Genomic DNA, 27,471 nt, shown 5'->3' with positions numbered 1-27,471 from the left:
GATATAGATATAGATATAGATATAGATATAGATATAGATATAGATATAGATATAGATATAGATATAGATAGATATAGATATAGATATAGATATAGATATAGATATAGATAGATATAGATATAGATATAGATATAGATATAGATATAGATATAGATATAGATAGATAGATAGATAGATAGATAGATGATAGATAGATAGATAGATAGATAGATAGATAGATAGATAGATAGATAGATAGATGATAGATAGATAGATAGATAGATAGATAGATAGATAGATAGATAGATAGATAGATAGATAGATAGATGATAGATAGATGATATATCTATATCTATATCTGGATATGGATATGGATATAGATATAGATATAGATATAGATATAGATATAGATATAGATATAGATATAGATATAGATATAGATAGAGATAGAGATAGAGATAGAGATAGATATAGATATAGATATAGATATAGATATAGATATAGATATAGATATAGATATAGATATAGATATAGATATAGATATAGATATAGATATAGATATAGATATAGATAGATATAGATATAGATATAGATATAGATATAGATATAGATATAGATATAGATATAGATATAGATATAGATATAGATATAGATATAGATATAGATATAGATATAGATATAGATATAGATATAGATAGATATAGATATAGATATAGATATAGATATAGATATAGATATAGATATAGATAGATATAGATATAGATATAGATATAGATATAGATATAGATATAGATATAGATATAGATATAGATATAGATATAGATAGATAGATAGATAGATAGATAGATAGATAGATAGATAGATAGATAGCTTCTTGCTTGAACCCAGAGGAGTTTCACAGCCAATGTTACCAAAGATGATGTAACAGATGACCAGGCTGAACCTGAGGGAGGGATCAAACACATCATCAGCCAAGAGTCTCTGCAGGTCCACAAGAGTTCTAAATTCAGCCCACCTTGAATTCCTTTCTATTCTTAACTGCCACTAATTTCCCTTGACCATTAGTAGGTCAGATTCTTGTAGAGAGCTTAATTTTGCAATAAATCTTTATACTCATTTGAACGTCCTGAATCTACTGATTTCCCAGGAGCTTGACAATTTTTTCTGCAAAAAAGAAAAATTGGAAGCAAATATATGGTTTCCAGAGTCTAGCTGGGCATAAATGGATAGCCTTGATCAAATCCGATCAATCTATCTACCTAGCCAAGTGCCCAGAGTGGATTCCTCGTGAAATGGGTGGCATATAAATTTTATCTGTCTCTCTGTCATCAGACTATCTATCGTGGCTGGCTGGGGAATTCTGGGAGTTGAAGGCCACAAGTCTGAAATTTGCCACAGTTGGATGCCCATGATCTAATCTAATCCTATGATAAGAACATCCCTGCCAGATCAGATTGAAGAGTCATCTGAACAGTTATATTATATCCATCAACTGCTGTATATCTCTCTGCAAAGTTCTGAAACAGGATGCAAAAAATAATAAATTTGTGTTTCCCTTCCGCTGGTCTTTTTATTTGTTTGCTTGTTTTAGTTGAAAGCAAAGTGGCTGTTAATGAAGGAAAAGGTGGAATATATCTAAAAAGGCAGTTTGGCTGGTAATCTGAGATGTCCTTCAGGTGGAAACATCTTTTTTCCTTCTCCGTTGATATTTTTAAAGATTTATCTGGGAATAAATCCAGTTTTGAGAAACAGGGTTTTTTTTATTTATTTTTAAAGGCTTTATTTTTTTTTTAAAAAAATTAAAAATCCAGTCAATATTACGGTATTTGAATTCAACCCAACCAAGAAGAAGGGGATTTTTTAAAGCATCCATTTGGATAGGTTGGGTGTTATCTTAAGGTCTGTAAATTGCTTGTTTGCTCTTTCCAGCTGGAATTCTTAATTCAGAACAATTAACATGTAGTTTAAGACTGAGATGAAGCATCATGGCAGTGGTTCCAAAGAAAAGAATCTCTCTTTTTTTATGACGTCTCTTTAGTATCAAAGAGGGAGTCTAGGAAACAGTCTGTTTACAGCAGGAGGCAGGAGAACCCGTCCCATGTTGCTTAGAAACAGGTGCAAAATCATTTGCTTCGGCAGGAAAATTTATGAAGGTGGGCGTAAATGCGCAATTTGAATCCTAGAACAGGGATGTCCAATCTTGGCAACTTTTAAGACTTAGGGGCTTCAACTCCCAGAACTCATAAAGGGCTCATTGTTTCCCACCCCTGTCCTAGAAGGTCCTCTCCTTTCTACTTTCTATGGCATCCATCTCAGGAATCTCTTCCCTCCAGAACTTCTTGAGAAGGTTCTGAAGGCACTGTGTCTTTGGCACTGTGCCTGGGGATTTGGCAACAGTGAAGAACTTTTACAGTGGCTATGTTGAGATGATGTAATAATAGATTTTACTGCTGGTTAGGATTTTTTTTTCTTTTTTTGGTCTTAAAACTATTACTGGTGTTTTTACATGTTTATCTATTGCCATTTAAACTTACTTTTATTGGATTGTGTATGGAGATTGTCAGTCATCCAGGTCAGGGTTGTCCCAAAGGTGATTTTTCAGAAGACAAGTGGACTTGCTATTTTTCCCCTTGATGATGTTTCACTTTTCATCCAAGAAACTTCTTCTGTTCTGTTGGTTTTATTGGATTGCTTTTTACCTGGAGTGAGCCATCCAGAATTGCTTAGATAGGATAGGCTCCCATAAAGATTTAAAGAATAATAAATAATAGTAATATCCAACCATGCTTATAGTCTGAATTTGATTGGAAAGCATTATGCAATTCTTTTTAAATAAATGAAAACATTTACATGCAGGAAGCGTTTTTTTTTTCTTTGTGTTTCTATTTATATTATTGGTCCCTCTGTTTCAAACTAAGAAACTCCAAATGATTCAAAGTAGAAACTCTCTTTTTTTCTGCATGCTTTTGTAGATCCTAAATTTATCTTTGCTAGCTTGTAGTTTGACACTACCATTGAGGTACACTTTGCAATAAAGTGGTGCGCAATGTTTCTACCATTAGTCTTCCTAGCTTTTGTGCTATCTCCTAAGTGACAGGCCTCCCACCTGAAGAGTCACCCTACAACTGTCTAATATCACTGTGCATACTCTAAAGTGCTTCTGGCCACTTCTGGCCACTTCTGCCTCCCTGGGGCATGTTTGTGTTGACACTTGTCAGCCTAAGTATTGAAACTCATGTGAGATATCCAGATTTTGCTAGCAATGTCAGAGGGTGAAAGCATTCTGTCTGTAAGAATAATGAATGCTGGAACTCTCAAACACAGGTGCAAATAAGGAGACCGGGCTTCCCATAATGAAATACTTACAACACTTAATGGAAGCTAGAGGCGAGACAAGTATGAAGTGATAAAATCCATCTTTCTTTTTAAAAAGGGAAGAAAAATAGCAATAGCACTTAGACTTACTACCATTCACAGTGCTTTACAGCCCTCTCTAAGCAGTTTACAGAATGAGCCTATTGCCCCCAACAATCTGGGTCCTCATTTTATCAACCTTGGAAGGATGGAAGGCTGAGTGAACCGTGAGCCAGTAAGAATCGGACTGCTGGTGGTCGGCAAAATTAGCCTGCAGTACTGCATTCTAACCACTGTGGCACCATGGCTCTTAAATAAAATAGAATAAAAGAATTATTCCAGACATGAAAAAGCCAAATACATTTTTAAACAGCTAGCTAATTTGTTGGTCACTCATCTTGCCACAGGTAAATCATTCTTTTACTAAGAAAATATAAACTACTGAAAGTGCTTTTTTTTAAAAAACACACAGGTCTCTTGAAAGGGGGTGACAAAAAGAGGACAAATAATGGATTTAAAATAACAGTTCTTTCATAAAAAATGATGTTAGGATTTTTACCTGTGTTGGGAAGGAAGAAGCATTCTGGGACTTCAAATATTTTGCCCCATGGTTGCCATAATACATTTCTGTTGAAGGAAACCATCAAAATTAAAAGAATGCTGAGAAGATTTTTTTTTCCTCCTGGTTTTGATAAAATGCATTATTTTTCTGGTTGCCTGGATCCCCCCCCCCGTTGCTAGGACATATTATAAATTATCCAAGAATTGCTTGATATTAATATTACTGTGTTAATAGATACCCAGTTTTTTTTCAGTTTTGTAGCCCTGTATGGTTAACAAATCATTTTATTTAGTAAACTTTTATAATGATGGAGTGGGCCACTCTGAATGAGTTTAGAAGAAAAGGACCATAGAAATACAGTGATGAGATTAATATTTTGGGGATGTCTTTCTCAAGATACCCCAAGGCATTCATAAAGTTTACACCCAAGTTAACGAACCCAAGGTAGGAGCTCTTCTCCATAGTAAATGGTGATGTTACCTGAGAAAAAGTTCATAAAAATGTTATGTCCACCATAAAAGATGTAATACAGCATTCTGTGGGACCTAAGCATTAACATTTCTCAGACTGTGAAATATTGGCCCAGCTATAATTCAGCTCTAACGTTCCTTCAAGCAATGAGGGAAGGAAGAGACCTTTGCAACCATCCTTCTTTGTATAACATTTTATTTCTTCATTATCATTCGAAGTTTACTTCTCTGCTTTCTTTGAAAGTATACAACCTCCATGGTTGCTGTTTGTTCTGGTTAAGCTACTCTTCCTTCCTGATCTGTTCTCCCCATTCAGCACCCATCAGGCAGTTTTTTTCAACAATAGTGTTACTGTTACCAGAATTCTTACCCAGGAACTGTCTTCTTTGGACATTGTAACCCAAAGTTTTTAATCCAAGCACACTGGAGGATTACTTCTCCAGTAAGAAACTCAAGGATCTACTCAGGTTTGAGGCAAACCCATCACTCTTCAGGAAGAGACAGGATTTAGATGCTGCTAAGCCAGCTTCATGCAGCTTTGTGCGTCTCGTTGTCATCTCCCTTTCTTTGCAAGCCAGAAATAAAGAAAGGTGATGGAACACAGTTTGGGCATGCTATATGCTCTCCGTGAAACCTGAATCATTGCAAGATATAAAATTTCAAAGCTGAATGGGTTTGCCATGTTATGGCCAGAGCTGGCTTAGAAAACAGAAGGAGAGTGGGAAGAATATCTTGACTGTGTTTTTTTCTTACCCATCCTCCTTTCCTCTCCCTCTAGAAGGATGGATTGAGGCAGTGTAAGGAAATCTGAATAACTAATCAGAGTCCTCATTAACCCCCTGCTGAGATGCTCAAACATTCACTTTGCTGTTTATGAAGCAGAAAAAAAAGCTGCATTAAAATTGATGTGTTATTAATCCCACTGTTCTAGCCCTTTGGGGCACCGAATTCCCTTTATTTTGCCTGGAGCCAAACAGTATGAAGCCATTTTCTATAGGACTGGGCGACTCTCTATTATTTATGGGTCCAGCACAGCTTTCCAATTGAGCAACTGTATTAACCTCAGCCACTTTCCTGCCATGTTTTCCTCCACCTCATCCCCGTACATGCAGACAAACTCCATTCTCTCAGTGATTCAAATGTATTCACACATAATTTTATTCCCAGAACATAGAAAGTAACAGAAGAACAGAGTTGTAAGGGACCTTGGAGATCTTCTAGTCCAGCCCCCTGCTCAAGCAGGAAACCCTATACCATTCCAGACAAAGGGTTGTCCAATCTCTTCTTAAAAGCCTTCAGTGATGGGGAACCCACAACTTCTGAAGGCTAATTGTTCTAACTATCCAGAAATTTATCCTTAGTTCTAAGTTGCTTCTCTCCTTGATTAGTTTCCATCTATTGCTTCTTATCCCGCGCGGATGACCCAACTATTGAAAAACCCAAATATTCACATGCACACAATCCTTCATCTGTGTGGATTTCTGTATCAGGAAATATAGCAAAAAGACTCTTTGAATTCAACGAAGTCTTTTGGGTACAATTAGATTTGTAAATTGCCCAGAGTCATCTTACAGGGGAGATGGACAGCATAAAAATGTAACCAATACATAAAATAATTAAAATAAATAGTTGAATCGGAGAATCTTTCCTCATCCAGCTAGTATTGCTTACTCTGATGAGCGGCATATCTCTGCTTCTCAACCTTGGCAACTTTAAGGGATGTGGACTTCAACTCCCAAAGTTCTGGGAGTTGAAGTCCACATCCCTTACAGTTGCCAAGGTTGCTGTAGACCAGGAGTGTCCAACCTTGATAACTTTAAGACTTGTGGACTTCAACTTCCAGAATTCTCCAGCCAGCAGGTTGAACTCCACAAGTCTTAAAGTTGCCACAGTTGGATAGATACCCTTGCTCTAGACCAGTGGTTCTCAACCTGTGGGTCGGGCCCCCTTTGGGGGTCCAATGACCCTTTCACAGGGGTCGCCTAAGACCATCGGAAAACACATATTTTCTATGGTCTTAGGAACCGAGACACCAATTTTATGGTTGGGGGTCACCACAACATGAGGAACTGTATTAAAAGGCCACGGCATTGGGACAGTTGAGAACCACTGCTGTACGGCCCATTAAGTAGAAAACTATTTTCATCACCGGATCCTGATTCTTGCAGCTAGCCTGAATTTGTTAAGTTCTAGATGTCCTCTCCACTGAGGCAAAGTTCAATTAATACTGTGTGTACCTAATGTTAACATCAAAGGTGACCCATGCCACAAAATACTGTGTGCTTTGATGGGAATATTAACGAGCTGGATGGATGATAGATCGAAAGACAGGCAGATAGTTAGCTAGATAGTGAGAACGCGAGACAAATTCATTTCGTTAGTGCATTTCTCATTTTAACACCACCACCACCCCAGTTTTGACATAATTTTCTGCACTTCCTAATACTTCACAAGTTTCTACTTTTTCTGACTTCTCTTAAGAGATGCCAGCACAATGGTGTGGGCTGTGTATATGCAAATGTGTGCAGGCTGCCTCCCACAAGGGATCAGTATGTAAACTGAGGCTGTTTGATAGATTTTGAGCTGAAGCTAATATATGAGTGAGTTCTGTCACCCCTGCTGGCCCCAGTTTCCAGATTCGCTTACCTCCCATGGTGTTCTCCTCCAGCCAAACCTGCCTGTTAATTAGGCATTTGGGGAGAGACAGCTTGATATCCGCCCCATTGGCCATTCTGTAGCCTCCAGGCCAGCTGGTTAGAGGGAAAGCAGGTTAATCAGGAGTCTCCCCAGGCTCCTGACTTCTTATTTTGGATGAAAGTTGGTCACCAATGTGTCTTCAAGATGGATTTTTTTTATAAGTGACAAAGAATCATGTGGCACCTTAGAGGCAAATGTGTTTATTATGATGGAGCTGTTTATGGATCGCCACTCACTCCATTAGATGATTCTGGTAAAATAAACTGCCCTCCATGGAACCTGTGGCCCTCCAGATGGTTGCTATAATAGAATAACAAAATATCAGAATTGGAAGGGACCTTGGAGGTCTTCTAGTCCAACCCCCTGCTCAGGCAAGAAACTGTGTATCATTTCAGACAAATGGTTGTTCAATCTCTTCTTAACAACCTCCAATGATGGAGCACCCATATCTTCTGGAGGCAAGTTGTTCTAACTGATTAATTTTTATGTCAGGAAATTTCTCCTTAATTCTAGATTAATTTTCTCCTTGATTAGTTTCCATCCGTTGCTTCTTGTCCTGTCTTCAGGTGCTTTGGAGAATAGGTTGTTGGTCAATTTTTATGTGCCCCATCACCTGTGGGGGGAAATGAGGGATGCAACCTTTGGAAGTGGAACTCATGTTTTTTCCACAATATGTTAAACTGCCAGCTACTAAAATGTTTTGGGAGGGGAACGAGAGAGAAGCTTGGATCATACATAAACAGGACAACACATTATAAAAGTATCTTCTGACATGAACATGAGATGTTTATTTCATGTACCGTATTTTTCGGAGTATAAAACGCACCTTTTTTTCCTCTAAAAAGAGGCTGAAAATCTGGGTGCGTCTTATACACCGAATACAGCATTGTATCATTTCAGCCCTCTGTTTAGGCAGGAAACCCTACACCACTTCAGACAAATTGTTATCCAACATCTTCTTAAAAACTTGTAGTGTTGGAGCATTTACAACTTCTGGAGGCAATTGTTTCACTGATTAATTATTCTGTCAGGAAATTTCTCCTTAGTTCTAAGTTGCTTCTCTCCTTGATGAGTTTCCACCTATTGCTTCTTGTCCTGCACTCAGGTGCTTTGGAGAATAGCTTGACTCCCTCTTCTTTGTAGCAACCCCTAAGATATTGGAAGACTGCTATCATGTCTCTCCTAGTCCTTCTTTTCATTAAACTAGAGATACCCAGTTCCTGAAACCGTTCTTCATATGTTTTAGTCTCCAGTCCCCTAATCATCTTTGTTGCCCTTCTCTGCGCTCTTTCTAGAGTCTCCATATCCTTCTTATATTGTGGTGACCAAAACTGAATGCAGTATTTGCACAATGTTCAGAAAGAATTTCCATTACATTTATGGGGATTGCTCAGATCATGATTTGAAATGTGTGTTCCCTTGGTCTCTCCAGTTGCTATTCTTGCTGTTAAATGTTGGAGGCTCAAAGCCTTGGCCATATTGTGCAGCCAAGTGAACAGAAGGGGGCTCGAAGAGGCCTATGCATCCTGGTAGCTTAACGATGGTGACCATACTTTCACACTTTCCATTTTGCCTTCATATCACTCATTGCAGCTACACTTCAAAGTGTGGCAAGCTGGCAGATAAGATATGATTAAGCAGCAGTATTTCAACCTGAAACACTTACTTTGAGCATTTATTGAAAAAAATGAATGGAAGAGACATCGTGCAGAGAGAAAGTATGCAGTGTAATTTCCAAATATAAAATCTGGTGATGGTGAGGAACCTAACCGCCCTCAACTCATATCCTGGGCCCAATGCCTTCAGGAACCTCCAGCCAGGACATGACTTTCCAGAAGGCTAACAGTGTTGGGTATGCCATTATTAAATGTGGCAATTCTCAGCTAAGAATAATTTTAAACTATATTTTAATCCTGTTTTTATTTTGTACAAGTCAAGACGGAATGCAGAATGTTCCCTCCTCCTATTGTATCCCAAAACCTTTTGACTGGACTGAAGTCATCCAGTGGTGGGTTTCCATTTTTTTTTTACTACCGGTTCGCTTGTGGGCATGAGCGGAAGCATCCAGGGGAATGGGCGGAGCCTCCCATGCCACCACTACTGATTTGCCCGATCCGGGCTGAATCGGGAGCAGCCCCCTTCTGAAGTCATCCCATCCAACTCCTAAAGGTTTCCTGGTTTCTACTCTAGCATCTCAACTCTCTTACTTTCCCATAGATGCACAAGCCTGATCTCGGAGACAGACCATAGACCTTGGAAATTAATTAAAGCTTAACAGCAATCTGGATAGAAATACAGCAATTAATTGTACACCGTTTCCTGCAATGGATTTTTTGGTGTGATTTCTATAATATGTTTATTTGAGCCAAATAGTTTATAAACTGTTTATTGTATCAGAAAATGTTTTTACTCTTCATTAACATTGTGAAAAAGGGTGAAAGTTAAAGTATTTAAAGTAAACACCAGCCTAGTGGGAACCCTAGAACCTTAGAAATATTGCTTTAATTGCCAAGCTCAGATAAACTCTCCTTAAACCTAATGGGGTCAATTCGCCAGTAAAGCAATGGGAAAAAAATCAACCTTTTCTGCATACAATTCTGAATCACAAAGAAAACTTGTCACCTCACTCAAGGATCTTTCAAAAGCAAGACCTTTTTGTTGACGTTTTTCCAACATGCAAATGTATTTAAACAGAACTGTAGGAAAGCTAGACAATTAATGGGCTGAAGACCTTTCTTAAGTTGTGTCTGGGATTGTACAGAAGGTATTTTAAAACGTATTTAGCCTTCTAGCCCCTCATCTGATCACCAGTATGGTAGATTGTTAGAAATTCCACAGGTGAGCTTGGAAAAGTAGAGCAAGTACTGTAATATAGAAGGCTCCAAATAGAGCTTTAGCCTTGCAGAGGTAAAATCCTACTTTGAAGAAGTGCAAGGCGGAGAAAGTCTCCTCCATTATTATTTTTTTAAAAATCCCTGTTCTCATTCATTTGATTGAATGTGTATTCAGAATTCTTTCAAGGGAGAAAAAAAATTCCCCAAATTTTCATGGAAGGAGTGAAGTCTTCCTGCTCTTGCTTAGAGGGACATGAGAGGGTCTCACTGGAGAAGAGCCTAATGCTGGGAAGATTGAAGGCAAAAGATTGAAGGCAAAAGAAGAAAGGGACGACAGAGAATGAGGTGGATGGATGAGGTCTCCAAAGCAGTCAGTGTGAGCTTAAATGGTCTCCAGAGGATGGTAGAGGACAGGAAGGCCTGAAGGAACATTGTCCATGGGATCGCAATGAGTCGGACATGACTTCGCAACTAACAACCAGAAGAGGAGCATGCCCGTGTTTGGTGCGCGTGGATGTTCTTCCTCTCAGTGCTTTCCCTCCCCCCCCAAAAAAAAATTTCTTTCCTTCCTCATCTCTTTCCTTCCCAGTCCTTAAGAGCAATGAAGTCTACTAAACGAAACTGTAATCCCATTCTACAACATATCAAATGATTTTAGAAGAGTGAAATTGCTAGAGTTGCTATTGTCCAGAATTGGAGGAAAAGGGACTCTGAGAGAGAAACAGATACTGGAGGAGGGGAGAGGGTCAGGAGGAAGCTTGAATTGCACTGTGGGTACAACAGCAGAGAAACAGATGGAATGAGGTACAACCATTTGGTACAACCACCAGTGTGGTCTGCATTCTTTCTAATAACAGGCTGAGCCAAGGATGCAAATTCTAGACAAAACATTGGGGTATGCAAGCCCCCCCCCCAAGGAAACAGTGGAAGTTCTTTTGGGGGGATAGAAACACCAGATAAGAGGTTGCTTGACACAGCTGGACTAGAGAAGGGCCTCCCCTTCTAGAAACTGGCACTAGCAAATTTGTCTTTCTCAAAGGAGGGGAGAGCTGAATGGGATCACTCTGTGGGGTGATTTTTTTCAAGGTTTTCCATGGCTAGCTCATTAAAAAAAAAATGAAAATGAAAAACAATAAGAAACCAGTTTGGCTTGTCTTATCCAGCAGCATTCTTTGCAGATTTGGGCAGAAATCTCCAGAGTTGCAATTAAACCTCTGTTGCTTTTGGAGAGGGGTTTGGGGGGAGGTTGGGATTTGCAATGAAGACATGTCCTCCTTCCCCCACCCCCGACCCCCGATCCCCGCTCTCCATCTGATGGTTTCATCTGTCTCTTTTCAGGTCACTGTGGCTGGAAGCAGCAGCTTTTGTGCGGCTGGCGGTGGGGAGAGTTTAAAAAGGCAAGTGTGCTTAACAACGCTTCATGGTAAGCGTTGCTTTTTGATCAGTTTGCATAAAAAGGCAACAGAATGGATTGGCTTCCACCCCAAGCCAAGCCAGTGAACAAAAAAAGCAGGCTGGCTCGTATCTGGAACTGATGAGGAACACACATCTTGATATTTCATGGGATGGATTATTAGAAACTCCGTGTGCTTGTGTGTTTGATGTATCCGAATGCTAACAGGATCCCTTGTAGAAGCTTGTTTTGGGAAAACGATGATTTAGATCCGTGATGGCAAACCTATGGCACACACGCCATAGGTGCTGTGCGGGCACACGAGCCATTGAACCAGCTGAGCTCCACCTCCGTGTGCCTCCTGCCGGCCAGCTGATTTTGGGGTCTCTGCCACACCTGCAGGAGATGCATGCAAATGCGTGTGGGAATCACGTGAAGGGGGCGGGGTCACATGTGCAGGAGGTGGGGGATCACGTGTGCATGCGCAGGGGTTGGGGAGCATGGAGGGGTGCAGTGGCCTCCCCCGCGCCCCATTTTTGGTTTCAGGAGGCTTCAGGGAGACCTACAAGGCCCAAAACGGAGCATGGGGGAGTGGGTGGGGGGAGAGTCATGCATGCATGCACAGAGGGCAGGGCGCATTGAATTATGGTTGTGGGTTAGGGTACACAATTTCAGCACACAAGGAGAAAATCTGTCTCCATGTTCACATAATCAAACACATCAGAACACACTCCTAAAACAATACATACGGGGGGGGGGGGGAAGAAGGTAATGTTTGCATGAGACATGGGTGTTGGTGCAAGGAAAGTTAACATATAAAAACATATTAGAATGGAACACTCTCAAAATGTGAAGTTGCTATGTTCCAGTGAAGGAAGCAATTTGAAGATACTCAGGGTATTATAACTCCAGGAAGAAATCTGTTCCTGTGGCTTTGAACAATTTAACTGATTAGTTTTTAAAAAGCATGATGCTTTAAAAAAAAACATACAAAAGTGCTCCCTCTGATGACTGTTTTACAGAAGATGCCGTTTTCCTTGGATATGTGGAATTTAGTTTCTTGTTCTGTCTATCACTAGGACAGCTTTTTCAAACAGCTTGCCTCCAGAAGTTGTGAATGCCCCAACACTGGAAGTCTTTAAGAAGATGTTGGATTCTGTCTGAAACAGTATAGGGTTTCCTGCCTAGGCAGGGGGTTGGTCTAGAAGACCTCCAAGGTCCCTTCCAACTCTACTATTGTATTGTATTGTAAATATTATTCATCCAGATCTGCTAGGAGATGAGCGTATAAATTGTCTTCTCCTGCTCCTTATTCTTCCTTTTTACTTACTCACTCTCACTTATTCACTTCCCAGCCCTCTTCTTAAACCTCTTCTCACAACTTTTTCACAAAACCCACATCTGTATATGCAAAACATACATGGAAGAAGTTAGAATGTCTTTCCTCCCAAATTCCATAATGTTTTCCCTGTGAACGCATAGAGACCAAGGCAGAGCTATTTGTCCCACTCCATATCTTCAATCTATCTATACTCTGTGAAAAAAGGATGCTGCTGCCCTGCAGGACCAGATCAAAGATTTATTCCACCCTGTTTCCCTACAGTGATCAGCCAGATGTTCCTAGGAAGCTCATCAAAGCAACCTGAGGGCAAACCCCCCAATTCTCCCGTTATTCACCAGGCAACTGCCATGCTCCTTGAGATGACTCTTAGCCATTCACAGCTCCTCTATAGCATTGCTATAGTCCAAACATGATGTTAATGGAGCATGGTTAATGATGCAGAGGGCAGGACTACCTTGGAAGGTCACAGCTGGTACTCCATCCAAAACTGATGAAATGTTATTGTGTGAGTAAGCTAGTCCAGGTGGAAGGTGACCTAAGCCAGAAGTGTGCAACCTCTGGCCCTTAGCCTGATTTCATGCAATCCTCAGCTTAATTTCAAAAGCCCTTTGCAAGCAATCAGTTCAGACCTCTGCTAAGACCTGGTTTTTCTTTTCCTGAGAATCAGCTGCTGAGGAGAAAGAAATGGACAACAGAAGGAGAATTAGAGAAAGGCATTTCACTGTGAATTTTTTTTAAAAAAAAGTGTCTGGGAAAAAAAACCTACTTTTAGATTTTAGCTCCAGTCACTGCTTGCCACCATTGTCCTCCAAAAGATTACTTCTGAGGGAAAGCAGTCCCTAAATCTCCTGGGTAAAAAGGAGGATAAAAATGTCATAAAGGAATGAATGAAAATAATGTTAATGATCAAGGTATTGCATACTAGCCTTGTAGGATTCATTAAAAAAACCGTTGCAGCTGATCCGAGCTAAAATGGCCCTTAAGTTGCTCTTTAAGAAGATGGCAAAGACAATAAAGAGTTGCTTTATTCCAGTTTCTGTGTTGTGAAAACTTCCACATTGTTCCAGAATACCCTGGTGTAACTTGGATCAGTAATACCCATCCAGCTGATAACTTGAGCATAGGCTAATGCTCAATGGACTGTCTGGAAAAGTTGACTTAGAATCTGCTCCAAGAATAAGGAGGTGTTTCCAACAGCCTTTGGTCAACGTAAATGAAACATTATTTTTTTCTTCTGTAATGAAAAATCAGTAGATCAAGTATGGTAGATGTCTTCGTTGCTGATCTCTGTAGAGTTTTGTTAGGCTGTTGTAAGAACTTTGAAGAAGTGTGACTGTTGCACACCCCAAATTGGTTTGTTTATTCTTCTCCAGAAGGTTAATTCCAAAGAATATTGTTTGGCAGTTGATGTTTTTCCAATTATGATTCTGATTCAGTACTTTGCAAGAATGACCAGGACATTCACGGGCTTCTGTACAAAAGGTTGTTGAGTTAATATGTGCACATTCTTTTTCAGCCCAGATAAATAATTTCTCTTGCTAACTGTATTTGGATGGAACCCAACATTGGGGGAAAGGGTCTCTTGCTTATTTTTCTTACCTGGCAGCCTGTGCAATGTCAGAAGACAAGAAATAGTAAGAAGGAGAACAGTTCTTCTAGCAGAGTGTCCTTCTGGGGCAATGGAAAATGTGAAGATGATAGCTAGAGGCAACCTTTAAGCACTGCTGGGAGCATTGTCAACATACAGCCCCTAACCATTTGCTAGAAACAAAACCTGCACCTGCAAATCTTGATAATTTAATTACCAAGACACAGAGGCACAGGGTTCTGGGGTGTTTTAGGACAGAACAAAGTTTGAAGAAGCTTTGAACAAAGCTTTATCGGCTTCTGCTGATAAATAAATCTAAAACTGCACAACAGCACCAGAAAAAGAATTTGTTTTTTTTCCCCAGGAAAAATCCTGCCCCCCTCCCTTCATACTAGTGATATCACTAATCTTCCCAGGATATTGTAGTCTTCCAGAATTAGAAGAACACATGGGCCTATGTATTGGTGCTCTGGGTTTGAAATCTCCCAATCAGTGTATTCCCAGGATCCTGATTTGTTTTATCATTTTCAATATCTTTTATTCTTCTTATCGCCATGTAGATAAAGAATGGTTGCAAGAATTGAGTATGTCTAACTAGTGGGAAATGGATGGGATGACATGATAGCAGTGTTCCAATATCTAAGGGATATTGGAACACTGACAGAGGGTCAACCTGTTCTCCAAAGCACCTGAAAACAGGACAAGAAGCAGTGATGGAAATTAATCAAGGAGAGAAGCAACTTAGAGTTAAGAAAAAAAAACATCGTGACAGTTATTAGAACAATTAACCAGTGGAACAGCTTGCCTAGGTGATTTACCAAATTCAAAGATTGAAGAAACAGAGAGAGACAGAGAGACAGGTTTAAAATATTCTTCCTCACCTGATAAATGTGAGCAACTGGGGGGCATTCCTTAGGATTAGACAGCTCCATTAATATGGAGGCAACATGAATGCACATATATTTCTTTGAAAGTAAGTCCCATGTATTCATAGGGGTATTTTCTAATGTTTGTAGGCATAAGCACACCAGCAAAAACAATTCCATCTCTATGTTTGTCTCGGTCAAGTAATCTTCAGTTTTTCAAATGGGAAGACTAATTTTGGTTGGGAGAGCCAGTTTGGTAGAGTGGTTAAAGACACGAGGTTAGAAACTGGAACACCACAAATTCTAAACTTGCCAACTGGATTACTTTGGGCCCTAGTAAAACAAAAATAACTTCCAAAAATCCTGCAAAGAAAACTGCCAATACACTGCGGAGTCTTAGGAACCAAAACTGGGCTTCCGTGTTTTTTGTACCACAGCAAAAACAGACAATTCTGTCTGAAGTCTTTGGAAATGGATTGACATATCAGGCAAATAAATATTAAATAAACAAAAAAAATAAATGTGGGATATTATTGGACAGCCAAGTAGCCATGTGTCCCCTGAAATGCCTGGCAGATGGGGAATTAACTGGGATCTATTTAGGGGCATTGCTAAATGGGTCTGGGAAGGTCCTAGCCAAGCAGTTTTTGTAGAAAGGGGTGGATTTCACCATCAAAATGCAGGCAACCAAGCAAAGGAAAGAATGAAATATTCAGCCGCTATTTACAGAATTGATTTGAAGATCAAGAAGTTACGAGCAAGCTAGATGAAAAGGATTAAGTCGGAAGCGTGAATGGAGGCATGCCATGGTGCAGAATTAAATTGGCATTTCAGCTGCTCAATACTTTATGAACAAGGAGAAAGCGAGACAGGCCTGCTGATACAGCCATGCTTTTCAAAGGGGAAAGCAATATTCCTTTCCAGTGGGGAGGCATGAGGCGCCTTTCCCCACTGCCAGCAACCACCTCCTCTTCCATCTACCTCCTTGGGACTAGGTCTTTTCCCCCGTCTTGACAATATGCAAGGAAGTGACATTCTGACCCTCACTTCGTGACCTTTCCCCGTCAGCATAACCCAGGGGAAATGAAGGCTTTGAGTGATGGAAGCAAAAGAGGCAACCCCTTGCTTTTTATTATTGCCTTTGGTGGTCAACAGAGTCCAATCTTTAGCCATTTCTGCATTTGTGATCAGATGTGTGGCTGCGCTGCCTTAACCTAGCTCTCCCCACCACTAGGTTACTGTTGTTTTTGTCCTTAAGAGAGGGAGATTTAGAAATAATAGAAGCTGTCCAATGACTGGTTCAGATACCCACATTTTGGTAAACTATAATGTGGTTGATTTAGACTTGGCTTAGATAGTTATATGATTTCAAGAGCTGTTTGGTGTACTTGGGCAATGGGGGCATGAGAGAATGTGTGGAACTCAGAATATTTGTTCATCTAGCTCAGAGGTGTCCAACCTTGGCCACTTTAAAACTTGTGAACTTCAGTATCCAGAAGCTAGAGAATTCTGGGAATTGAAGTCCATAGGCTACTAAGGTTGGACACCTCTGATCTAGATAAATATTGCTTTCTGGACTTGCTTTCTCTATACCTAATAGTAGGGGCAGCCATCTAATAGGAATTTGGAAGAAAAGAGGAGACCATGAATAGATTATATACGATTTTAACTAGGGCTACTTGAGAATGGCATGCACTTCGAATAAGTGCCATTTCTCGAGCATCTCTGAGTCATCCTTTATTTCTTTTGAGTGATTCAGCAGCATAGATTCCAACTGAGTGTCTTTAAAAATAATGCTTCATGAAGTCCTGCCATTAATCAAGAGAAATTGAAACAAAATAGGCATGAGGATCAGTTTTATGCTACTTTAGTAGATTGACCAACTTCAGGGTAGGCAATTAGATTAGTCTTCATGGGCAGCTAAGAGGAGAAAGACAACAAAATAGTTTGTTGCCTGTTCCATCTGCTTTTTTATGGTTTTTATTACCTTACTAATCATGAATAAGCAGGATCTTTCAGATCACATGGACCCCTTGAAGTTAGGTTATGCCACGCTATGTATGGATTCAAATTAGTCATAAGAAGGAAAAATGAAACTAGCTAGGCTGAGTAGATGTCATCATTTGTCCCTGACATCTTTCAGTTGTCTTCATTCCAGGGCTCCTTATACTAGCTAGAGCTCAGAAGTAATTCAGTCCTGATTCTCATAGGCATTTAAAAAGTCTGTGATAGAAAGTTGAAGTTGGAGCAGAATTTCATGGCCATTCCTTTTAAAAAAAAACCAGGTGAATCAAGAGATGGAAAACCTGTAGGATTCCTGATATGGTTGAAATGTAGCATGATAAATGTTCATCTAATTCATCTGGACGGCTGCTGGTCACCCCATTCCTGGTTTAGCCTGAAAGGCATTCAAGGTTATGAGAGCCAAGTATGAACATCTCCAAGATTTAAAGGATTGTCATTTCCTTTGCTCAGAAGGATCCTTAAAGATGATCTGGGGAATAGAAAAGGGAATGAGAGCAGAAATCCTAAGTAAATTCGGAACTGCTTCAGCTATTGTCTTTGAAATGTTTTTTTTTAAAAAAAGCTGGCGTTTGACGGGGCCGTATGAATGTTTCTTGATGTTTATCTGAAGAGGCTCTAATTCAATGATAGATGAGCGCTTTTGTTGTCATCTTTAATGCATGGGAACAGCTTTCCTATAATGTTGCTCCCTCAAGATGTCATGGTCTACCCTTTGGAGCCTTTTCAGTATAAACAAGCTGTTTCAAGTGCCTTTCCTGAGGCCACCGTGCATCCAGATGCATAAATAATCCAATTTCAAGGACATACAAGTTGTATGTTTTGATTGAAAGCACAGTAGCCCATTTTAATGGAAGAAAGAAGTCTACACTATACGGAAGGCTGACTGTGAGGGTCACCGGATAAGAAGGTCATGGTAAGATGTATATGAACTCCAGAAAACTCTGGCTCATAATTAGCCCCATAAGTAGAGACTTCATATGCCAACATTCCAGTTTATATCCCTGATTGTAGAACTAATCCATCCAATTTGCTCTTCTTTGGTCTTTAGCTACTGGGATTAAGGATGGTTTTCATCCCCTCTTAATGCTATAAGGATCCAGCCCAGCTCCATTTAGTCCTTGGTGAATTTTTCCAATGCTCAACATGTGTATTTTTGCTGCAGATACATCCCTGGAACTGCATGAAATCTGTGACAGCTTTACACCATTATTTCAAGATTCATAGCTGTAGGTCCCCAGTGAGAGAGCTGTCCAAATCTTTCCAGCAAACAGAATGCTGTTCCTGGCATATTTACTGCAGCAAAGCGAATTTGTGTCCCAGAGATAAATAGAGTGTTATCAGCAACAGCTGTCTCTCATTTTTATTTGTTTTTATATTTAACTATAGGTTCAATTCTCTCTCTCTTAAAAAAAACAACCCAGAACTGGAAATCCTATGACAGGCGGCCCTGAGATTTAGTAGCTCAGGTTGCTTCGGGGCTGTGATTTAGGAATGCATTTATGGTTCACAAGACAATTATCTAACGTGCCATAGTGCCACCCTCTGGAGTATGCAAAAAAAAATCAGAATGAAGGGAAAAGTCACATTTCATTCATAATGCAGCTGAAATTGCCATTTGTTTGCCCGGGGCAGTGCCTATCTTGGTGTGTCTTTTTTCTCCTCTGAATAGTTTGGGAAATTAAGTTCACTTGGTCTTCTTACCAAAGCACTCAAAACTTAACCATATCTTAGTTAAAGACTAAGACTAAAAATGGGATGCAGGGCAGAATTTTTTACTGGTATTTGGCTTCTTAATTTGGATCCATCCAATTCAGAGACTTCATAAGTGATTTAGTTTGATTCCCACAGGCATAAAAGCTCTGTGTTAGAAATCTAAGACAGTTGGAGCAGAATTTCCTTTAAAAATCAGTTGAGTCCAGTAGAACTACAGCATTCCTGTAGTTCTCACCTAGCATAGTGAGGAATGCTGGGTGTTATATTTCAGCTAGACAGCCTCTACTCCCCCATTCCATGAAAGGCATTAAGGTTATGAGAACATCCCCAAGATTTAAAGGATCATCATTTCCTTTACTCAGCTCAGAAAGTTCCGTAAAGATAATCTGGGGAAGACAAAAAAAGGAATATTAGCATAAATCTCAAGTACCAAGTAGAACATCTTTCCCAAAAATTAGATTTGGGAAGTCCACCTTGCCCAGAAATTTGGCCTCTCATCACTTAGCCAATTGCTAGCTCTCCATTGAGTTCATGTCTTACTGTAGCTGCAGCACTTACCAAAAATCTCAGTCAACTGCAATTAAGATGATCAAGTAGCAAATTATATGAGTAGAATCTAGAGCAGTGGTTCCCAACCTTTTTTTGACCATGCCCCATCTAAGCATCTGTAAAATCCTGATGCCCCCCCCCCTGTGACATATAATTCGTACTTTTCTCAAAAAGTGAACTCTACTCACACAGAGGAAGCCTAAAAGGCCATTAACTTGGTTTAAATAAGGTTCAAATTGCCCCCGTTAAGAATCAAATTGCCCCCCCTGTGGGGCATAGGCCCCACGTTGGGAACTATTGGTCTAGAGCAATTGCCCCATAGCTTTACCACAATAAAGTCTTTATTAATATTGTGTTAGCTGGGCAACTTCACTGATTTAAAACTGTGCTTTGATTTTGGAACTATTTTTAAAATATGATTAAGGGAATATCAAATCAGAGAAAATATCTGAGAAACTGGCCACAAACTTTGAGATGGAAATCAATGGAAGCAAAGCATAAATAGGCAGGTGGAAACAGAGTAGAAGAAGAATGTTCATTTGCATGTTGGCTATATTTCATTCTTTGTGAAAGCCATTGTGTATATAGATACCTGTGGCTACACCCCCCAACCTGTCAGGAGAGAGATGTTGTTCCTAAAACATTTTTTCAAGAAAATAAATTCTATAACTCCAGGAAGATCTGCATATTTTTTTCTCTCCTCTCTCATCTGAGTCTAAAATATTGTTTTAGAATCACTACTAGAATGTTTTGTCCTGAGTGCAAAGTTTTAGTAAAAGGAAAAATCAGGGATCTTAACATGCTCCTTAAGAAATCCAGCAGCCTTTATTCATTGGAATGGTAGAGTGCAGGGCTGGGTTCCTGCCAGTTCTAACCTCTTCTATAGAAGAGGTTCCACAAATCTACAGTGCCGTTTAGAACCGGTTCCAGCTCCCTCCCCCCCCACCCGTCCACACATCATCAAGATGAAGAGCGAGAGGAGGAATTCTGGGAGTTGAAGTCCACAAGTCTTAAAGCTGTCAAGTTTGAACACCCCTGGGGTTTTGTTTTCTAAAGGGTTAGGGGTGCAAGGGTCTTGTAGCTTGACAGCTTTAAGACTTGCACACTTCAATCCCAGAGTTTCTGAGCCAACATGACTGGAGGAGGAATTCTGGGAGTTGAAGTCCACAAGTCTTAAAGCTGTCAAGTTTGAACACCCCTGGGTTTTTTTTTCCTAAAGGGTTAGGGGTGTAAGGGTCTTGTAACTTGACAGCTTTAAGACTTGTGTGCTTCAAATGCCAGAGTTTCTGAGCCAACATTTTGGTTGCTAAGCAAGAGCGTTGTTAAGTGCGTTTCACCACATTTTACAAGTTGGCCACGCCCACCCAGTCACATGACTGCCAAGCCACTCCCACTCAGTCACATGGCTGGCAAGCCACTCCCACCCATTTTTCCACTTATCTTTTGTCAGAAATTAAATCATTTTATTGGTCCTCGGTGCTTTGTTTACTTTGTGAAGTCATTTTTAAAAATAGGGTATGGAAGCCATTCAGAGTTATTAAAGAGTGAAGCAGCCCAGAAGCCCAGAAAATAAGCAAGCACATCTGTAGATCTCTGCTAAAGAATATCAGATAGTCTTCACAACTTCATGTCCAGCTTCTCTGGAAACCAACCCTCAAAATTCAATTCAAGCCAAGCTGGTTAAAAATTCTATTAAGTAGCAGTTCAGAGCATTTGAAGCTTCCTGATTTGGAGGAAGCTGCTGAAATATGTAAAGAAATTAAGAAGCCAGATTCTTCTTCTGTCCCCTCTTGTCTTTCCCTTGGTTCCATTTTCACTTTCTTTATTTAAAAATATCTTTTTAAAGTTCTACTTTCACTTCTGAGTGAAACTTTCCAAGTGACCTTTAACTTTCCACACTCAGGAATCAATATTTTTGATAGAATTATAGAGTAAGAAGCCCAAATTGTGGAAAGAATTCTCTTTCGTTGTTATACAACACAATATTTTTGTTTCTAATTACTATTTTTAGTATGCTAATCTTTGCTCTTTGTTCAGTGGCTCCATGTTTGCTCTGTTTGTTGATGCACCGAGTTGGCTGTTCAAGAGAGAATAGTTCATTGAAATATTTATATCTTATTTCTCGATTGCAGCATCTACACAAAATGTGATTATAAATTAGCATACAAGAACACTTTGAAAAGATTCCTATAAATCAACTTACTTGGAACACATTTTTTAAAAACAGTCATTGAAATTCCTAACAGTCAAAGATAGTGGAAACCATGGCATTATAGCCAAAAGACTTAGAAAAACCAAAATGTTTAAACTTGTTTCCTAAGTTTTGAAGAATTTATATTCCAGGTGTTTTCTGGACAGAGAATCCTGACTTTCATTTGATGAGAAACATTTATCTGATGCATAGCATTTTTACTTCCTTTGGTTTATTTATTTATTTATTTCATGTGGCATTATTTTGAAGACTGGCAATATCAATTGTACCATTAAGTCAAATGGTATTACTCCATAATCCTCCTGATAATTGAGAGGAATATATCTTTGAAATTCATCATTTCTTCTTTCATTACAGAATCTGTTTTCCAAGCAAGAAAATTGAATATGCGTTCCTATTGTTTTTTAATGCAATAAGTGTCCAGATTCTAACATTTAGAATTTCGATTTTAAAATCTTAAAATGTTTTCTTAACGTATTTTACTTTATTAATAGTTTACTGTAAGACACTTTTCTAACGCTGCATTCTGCTTTATAGCTTAGATCTTTAAGGTCAATTTTAGAGAGGGAAATTGTAGGAGAAAGAGGGGTGGAGTTAAAAAAGGGATCAGCCTAGAAACCCAGAGTAGTCACAAGTAAACTACCCCCCCTTCAATTCCATTGATCCTTATCTAACTCCTAGCAGGTGCTAATCATTAGTTGAGAAGATTCCTGGCCACAGGCATGACTAGCAATAAATCAGTTTATGTGTGGATCTAATCTTTCACACCTGACAGGAGTGGAATCTGTTTCTTTGGAAATCTGTTTCCTTGGAAGTAACCCCTCATTGTTCAGTAAGACTTCTCTATAAGGACTTTGTCCAAAGTTATGCAGGCTTAGAGTCGGGAATTCATTAGTGCTACATTGACTGGAGATGAACTAAACTCTAAAGAATTTTAGGTCTGGTAATAATAAAATTATAAAATTATATTTTTTTTGTTTGGGATAATAACTATCCATGCTCCACACACTGTATATACCTTTTCTTTTTGCACTGTCACTTTTAATAGTGCTATTAAAGTAGTGGTTATTTACTTTCTATCCAGATGTTATTCGCAGAACAAATAGAAAACTGGTGTACAAAATCTTTTTTAGGAACTTTTTTAGTTCCCTAACATGTTCTACAGTCTTTTGTCTTCTTCCTCTTAAAAGCAAACTTGTCCTCGTTGGGTTAGTTCCATTGAAGCGGAGAATGTAGCATTCATATCTGTTGTTGTAATAGGTTTTATCAACTGTCTTTCATATATGTTGAACTTTAATTCCCCAAAGAACATTCTGGCTTGAACGTCTGGGAGTTGAAGTCTAGCATGGTTGAAAGCCAACAGATAGAGAAGTTTGGAATGAGTAACAAGCAATACTATATCAATGAAAGAATGTTGAAGTCTTTTTTTGCTTTGAAGGAGTCCCTTGAAGCTTGACAATTAGATCTGGTTTATTTTTCGGGGGAGGGGAGAGGGGGTTGCTATTAATTCCTGCATTGGAGGATACACCTCTCAAATGCTCACAGAGCAATTAACTTGATACAGTATTAACTCATTGCTGCTCTGAGGAAGACTTAGTGTCATTTTAGTAGGATACTAATTGGCCTAATGGGTTTTGTATCAACAGGATATAATGAATGCTTCTTTAATGAGCAGATTGTTGGGGGGGGCAGCTTTCAAAATTCACTTTATTGATAGTAATCCAATTCATTCCTACTTAATAAAAGTTTCATAAAAGTTATGGAAACTTCCGTATGCAGAAGCTCTGGCATAGGTCTAAGCGCCTGTGCATGTATGTGTGTATACAGTAATGGCATGCTTAATATTGCTTTATATCACCCTTTGGTCGTTTACAGTCAGCATATTTCCCCCAACAATCTGGGTCCTCATTTTACCGACCTTAGGAGGACGGAAGGCTGAGTTAATCTTGAGCCAGTCAGGATTGAACTCCAGACTGTGAGCAGAGTTAGCCTGCAATATGCATTCTAACCACTGCACCACCAGGGCTCCTGGTATACAATACCAAGATATTGTGTGTGTGCCTGTATTACATCGACATATTGTATACAAATACTGAATACACACATAGCACTTTTGAACTCAGACCCTGGAGAAAATTTCAGTTCAATGTATTGGATTTGGGTAGCATCCACAATGATTCTGGCTGGCTGATAGGATGGTAGAGTAGCAGTCTAAAAGTAGTGAGGTTTCAGTTTAGATTCCTAACCTTGTTCTGGAGATGGAGGGACCATCACACCACCCTAAGTTTCTTAGAGAAAAGAAGAGTTTGAAAAATACCTTGTGAGAGTAATGTGGTTAGCATTAAATATGGTTAGAATTAACCATCCCATTCTCATTTCTCTGTTTAGGTTCTGGGCTCATCATTGGGACTACGGTATTTAAAAATAATGAGCCTCCAAGTATCTTTGACAAAGGAAGAAATACTCCAACTTCTGCTAAAATTAAACTTTGCATCAGCAAGGGTAGATAATTTAAACTCAGTCTGATGGGAATAATCTCAAGAGTTTTGGTACCTTAGCTATTAATTAAAGCAGGCCTTCGATTTGAAGCCACGGAAGATTCTCCTGTCTTGATGAAAGATATGAATCCTGATATTTTATCCTATCATCATTCTGGCAAAAGAAAAAAGAATGATTACAATACATAATTGGGCCTTTCTTTTAGAACTTTGCATCTGGAAATGCCTCTTAGTGAACCTCAAATGATGTAAATGTTGTGCAGTTTACAGTGGATTTATAACCCTAATGTTAAGTGGTACACCTTTAGGAGATACGGCTGCACCTAAATATTAGATTATGCTTCCTCATGAAACACAAGCACTCACACACAATATGTATGTATATGTGAGAGATTGATGATGATGATGATAGATGAATAATAGACAATAGAGAGAGTGATGATAGATCGGTAGATGATAGATAGATAGATAGATGGATGGATGGATGGATGGATGGATGGATGGATGGATGGATGGATGGATGGATGGATAGATAGATAGATAGATAGATATGAGAGAGAGAGAGAAAGTGTTTGTGTGTGTGTGCATTTGTACACATATCTATAAGCATCTGGGTTTTCCTAAAGCAACAATGAAAATAATGTAGTATATTCCATGATTTGTTGGGGATCATTATTGTTATCAATCTACTGATGTTTGAATTAAATCTTTCTTCAAGGAATGCTTTTAAAAAAATCGGAGTCAAGTAATTGCAATTGAGGTCAAGGTACACCTCCTATAGGATAATTGTTTTGCAATATAATACAATACAATACAATACAATAGCAGAGTTGGAAGGGACCTTGGAGGTCTTCTAGTCCAACCCCCTGCCTAGGCAGGAAACCCTATACCGTTTCAGACAAACGGCTATCCAACATCTTCTTAAAGACTTCCAGTGTTGGGGCATTCACAACTTCTGGAGGCAACTTCTGTTCCACTGATTAATTGTTCTAACTGTCAGGAAGTTTCTCCTCAGTTCTAAGTTGCTTCTCTCCTTCATTAGTTTCCACCCATTGCTTCTTGTTCTACCCTCAGGTGCCTTGGAGAATAGTTTGACTCTCTCTTCTTTGTGGGAGAGTCAAACTATTTTCAATAAGCATATATTCTCCTGGTATCTTCCAAAGGTGTTCCCGGGATTTGCATTAAAACATTTTTCTTACACATCAGGAAGATACCAGAATTGGAAAAAAATCTGTATAAATGTAGGAAACATCAATCTGGTATGGAAAGATGAATATTGTGCTAATCATGTCCTCTCTTCTCTTTTCTTTTGTAACAATTGAACTTTCTTCTGTCAATAGGTCCTAGATGTGAATCAATCCCATGATGCAACATGTCTCCCCAGCACCATCTCTGACAATGATGGCCACACAGACTGTTCCCCCTCCCCCTTATCAAGAACCCCAACAGGTGAGTATTCCTTTTGCAAGCACACCAGTCTGTTTTACAACCTGTATAGTATTGCAGAGAGCAAGAGAAAAGTAAGAAGGGGCAGTGTAAATTATAATTGTTCCAGCCACATCTTTTCCCATTCTTCCATCTGCATATTACAACCAAATATTTTAGCTCAATCTATCTTTCACTTCTTCTTCTTCTTTTTACTTTACTTTACTTTATTTCATATTTCTAGACCGCCCCCTCTCCCAAAAGGGACTTCTTCTCTTTTAAATTTCAATACAAGGTTATACATTGTAGCAATTGCATGTTCATCAATGCTACACAATTCTTTTTAAAACTCGGCTTTACGATGTTCAGAACCAGAAATTATTTTGTCTACCATGAATCTGTGTAGATAGGAGAACCATTGACAATTATACCCCTCTGCCCCCAATTCTTCTCTTGATTTTATTTTACATTCCCCTTGACAAAACCTGGAATTCTGGGTGCTTTTTCTTTCTAGACACCAACCGTACAACTTACAGGATTTGGAAGGAATCAGCTTTGGAAGAAAGATGTTGTATAAATTCGCCAACTATAAGGAGGCACTCTTCTATTTCTCTGTTAATGTTTCCCTTAGAGAACTGTAGAAGATTTAAGGTCTATAAAAAAAGAAGTGATATCTCTCTGTAGCTTATGCCCATAGCCTTCCAGAAGACCCTTGGGCCACTAACATCTGCCCACTGATATTTTAACATCAGTTGGTGATGATAGTTATTGTTGTTGTTATTTTCAGGCTAAAAAAAGATTGTCATAATTCTGAATTCCTTTCAAGATAAGAATTTTTAGATATTGATGGAATGACTGCCAGGATGGGAAAAAATCCCCTTCATTTTTAATACCGGTTGCCATATTTTTTAAACAGAGAGAGTTTCCTTTAAAAAATTGTCCAAAGGAAAAAAGTACAGGTAGTCCTTGACTTACAACAGTTCATTGAGGGACCGTTCAATGTTACAACGACACTGAAAAAAGTGACTTATGACCATTTTTCATACTTACAACTGTTGCGGTATCCCCATGGTCACGTGATCAGATTCAGGCACTTGGCAACTGACTCATTACTTATGACGGTTGTAGTATCCCAGGGTCATGTCGTCCTCTTTTGCGACCTTCTGACGAGCAAAGTCAAATGGGGAAGCCAGATTTACTTAAAAACCGTGTTACTAACTTAACAGTTGCAGAAATTTCCTTAACAATTGTGGCAAGAAAGGTCATAAAATTCACTTTACAATTGTCTCACTTAGCAACATAAATGTGCTCAATTGTGGCCATAAGTCAAGGACTACCTGTATTTCTGATAAATCATTCCATGTTGTGTAGGGCAGGGGTCTCCAACCTTGGCAACTTTAAGACTTGTGGACCTCCGGTCCCAGAACTTTGAAGGTTGAAGTCCACAAGTCTTAAAGTTCACAAGTCCCCAAGTTTTAAAGTTGCCAAGATTGGAGAGCCCTGGTGTAGGGTGTTCCTGCAATGATTTAGTTATGAAGGCCTTTCTTGAACAATCTTCTCCAGTGTTCGTAACCTTGTGGACTTTCCATGTTTCCATAACCCCAAGAGAACTTAAGAGGAACCTGCTTCCTACTGATTTGTTCACTAGAACAGCTACCCTGATATCTGGGGAAGTCCTGCCCTTTGGGCATTTGTTTGGAGAAGTTCTTCTCATGGAAAAATGTGCATAAAATAATCCACCTATTTCCCTATCTACAAATCTGGTAGTCCATTGACAGGCATTTTTGACAAACCGTAGGTACCACTAAATCTCAAAATGCTAGGACATATTGAGAGCACTTAAGGAAAAGTTGCCTCTCAGGAATCTAGTTCAGAGGGTAGAAATTACTGTACCTTATGAGTCAAAAACAAACCTAATTTGGATTTCTAGATTAAAACTACCAGTAGTTGCCTTGATGCTATCA

General features: G+C 39.2%; 1 protein-coding gene across 9 annotated transcripts in view; it reads left to right on the top strand.

Moving 5' to 3' along the window:
* The window catches only part of PKNOX2 (PBX/knotted 1 homeobox 2), a 275,402-nt gene that overhangs the window by 146,597 nt on the left and 101,334 nt on the right, over positions 1-27,471 (top strand). For 7 of the 9 annotated variants that reach the window (XM_081961083.1, XM_081961086.1, XM_081961085.1 and 4 more), the window contains 2 exons: positions 11,235-11,293; positions 25,423-25,531. In XM_081961083.1, coding sequence (XP_081817209.1) covers positions 25,445-25,531 — 87 coding nt within the window. In that variant the 5' untranslated portion in view covers positions 11,235-11,293; positions 25,423-25,444. Of the gene's footprint in view, positions 1-11,234; positions 11,294-25,422; positions 25,532-27,471 lie in introns of those variants that run through there. The other 2 variants (XM_081961091.1, XM_081961087.1) reach the window with 2 other exon arrangements.

Source organism: Natrix helvetica (assembly GCF_964273705.1).
Source record: "Natrix helvetica genome assembly, chromosome: 8".
In the NCBI taxonomy this organism is placed as follows: Eukaryota; Metazoa; Chordata; class Lepidosauria; order Squamata; family Natricidae; genus Natrix; species Natrix helvetica.
The sequence above is the reverse complement of the archived record's forward strand: the minus strand, read 5'-3'. Positions and strand labels throughout refer to the sequence as shown.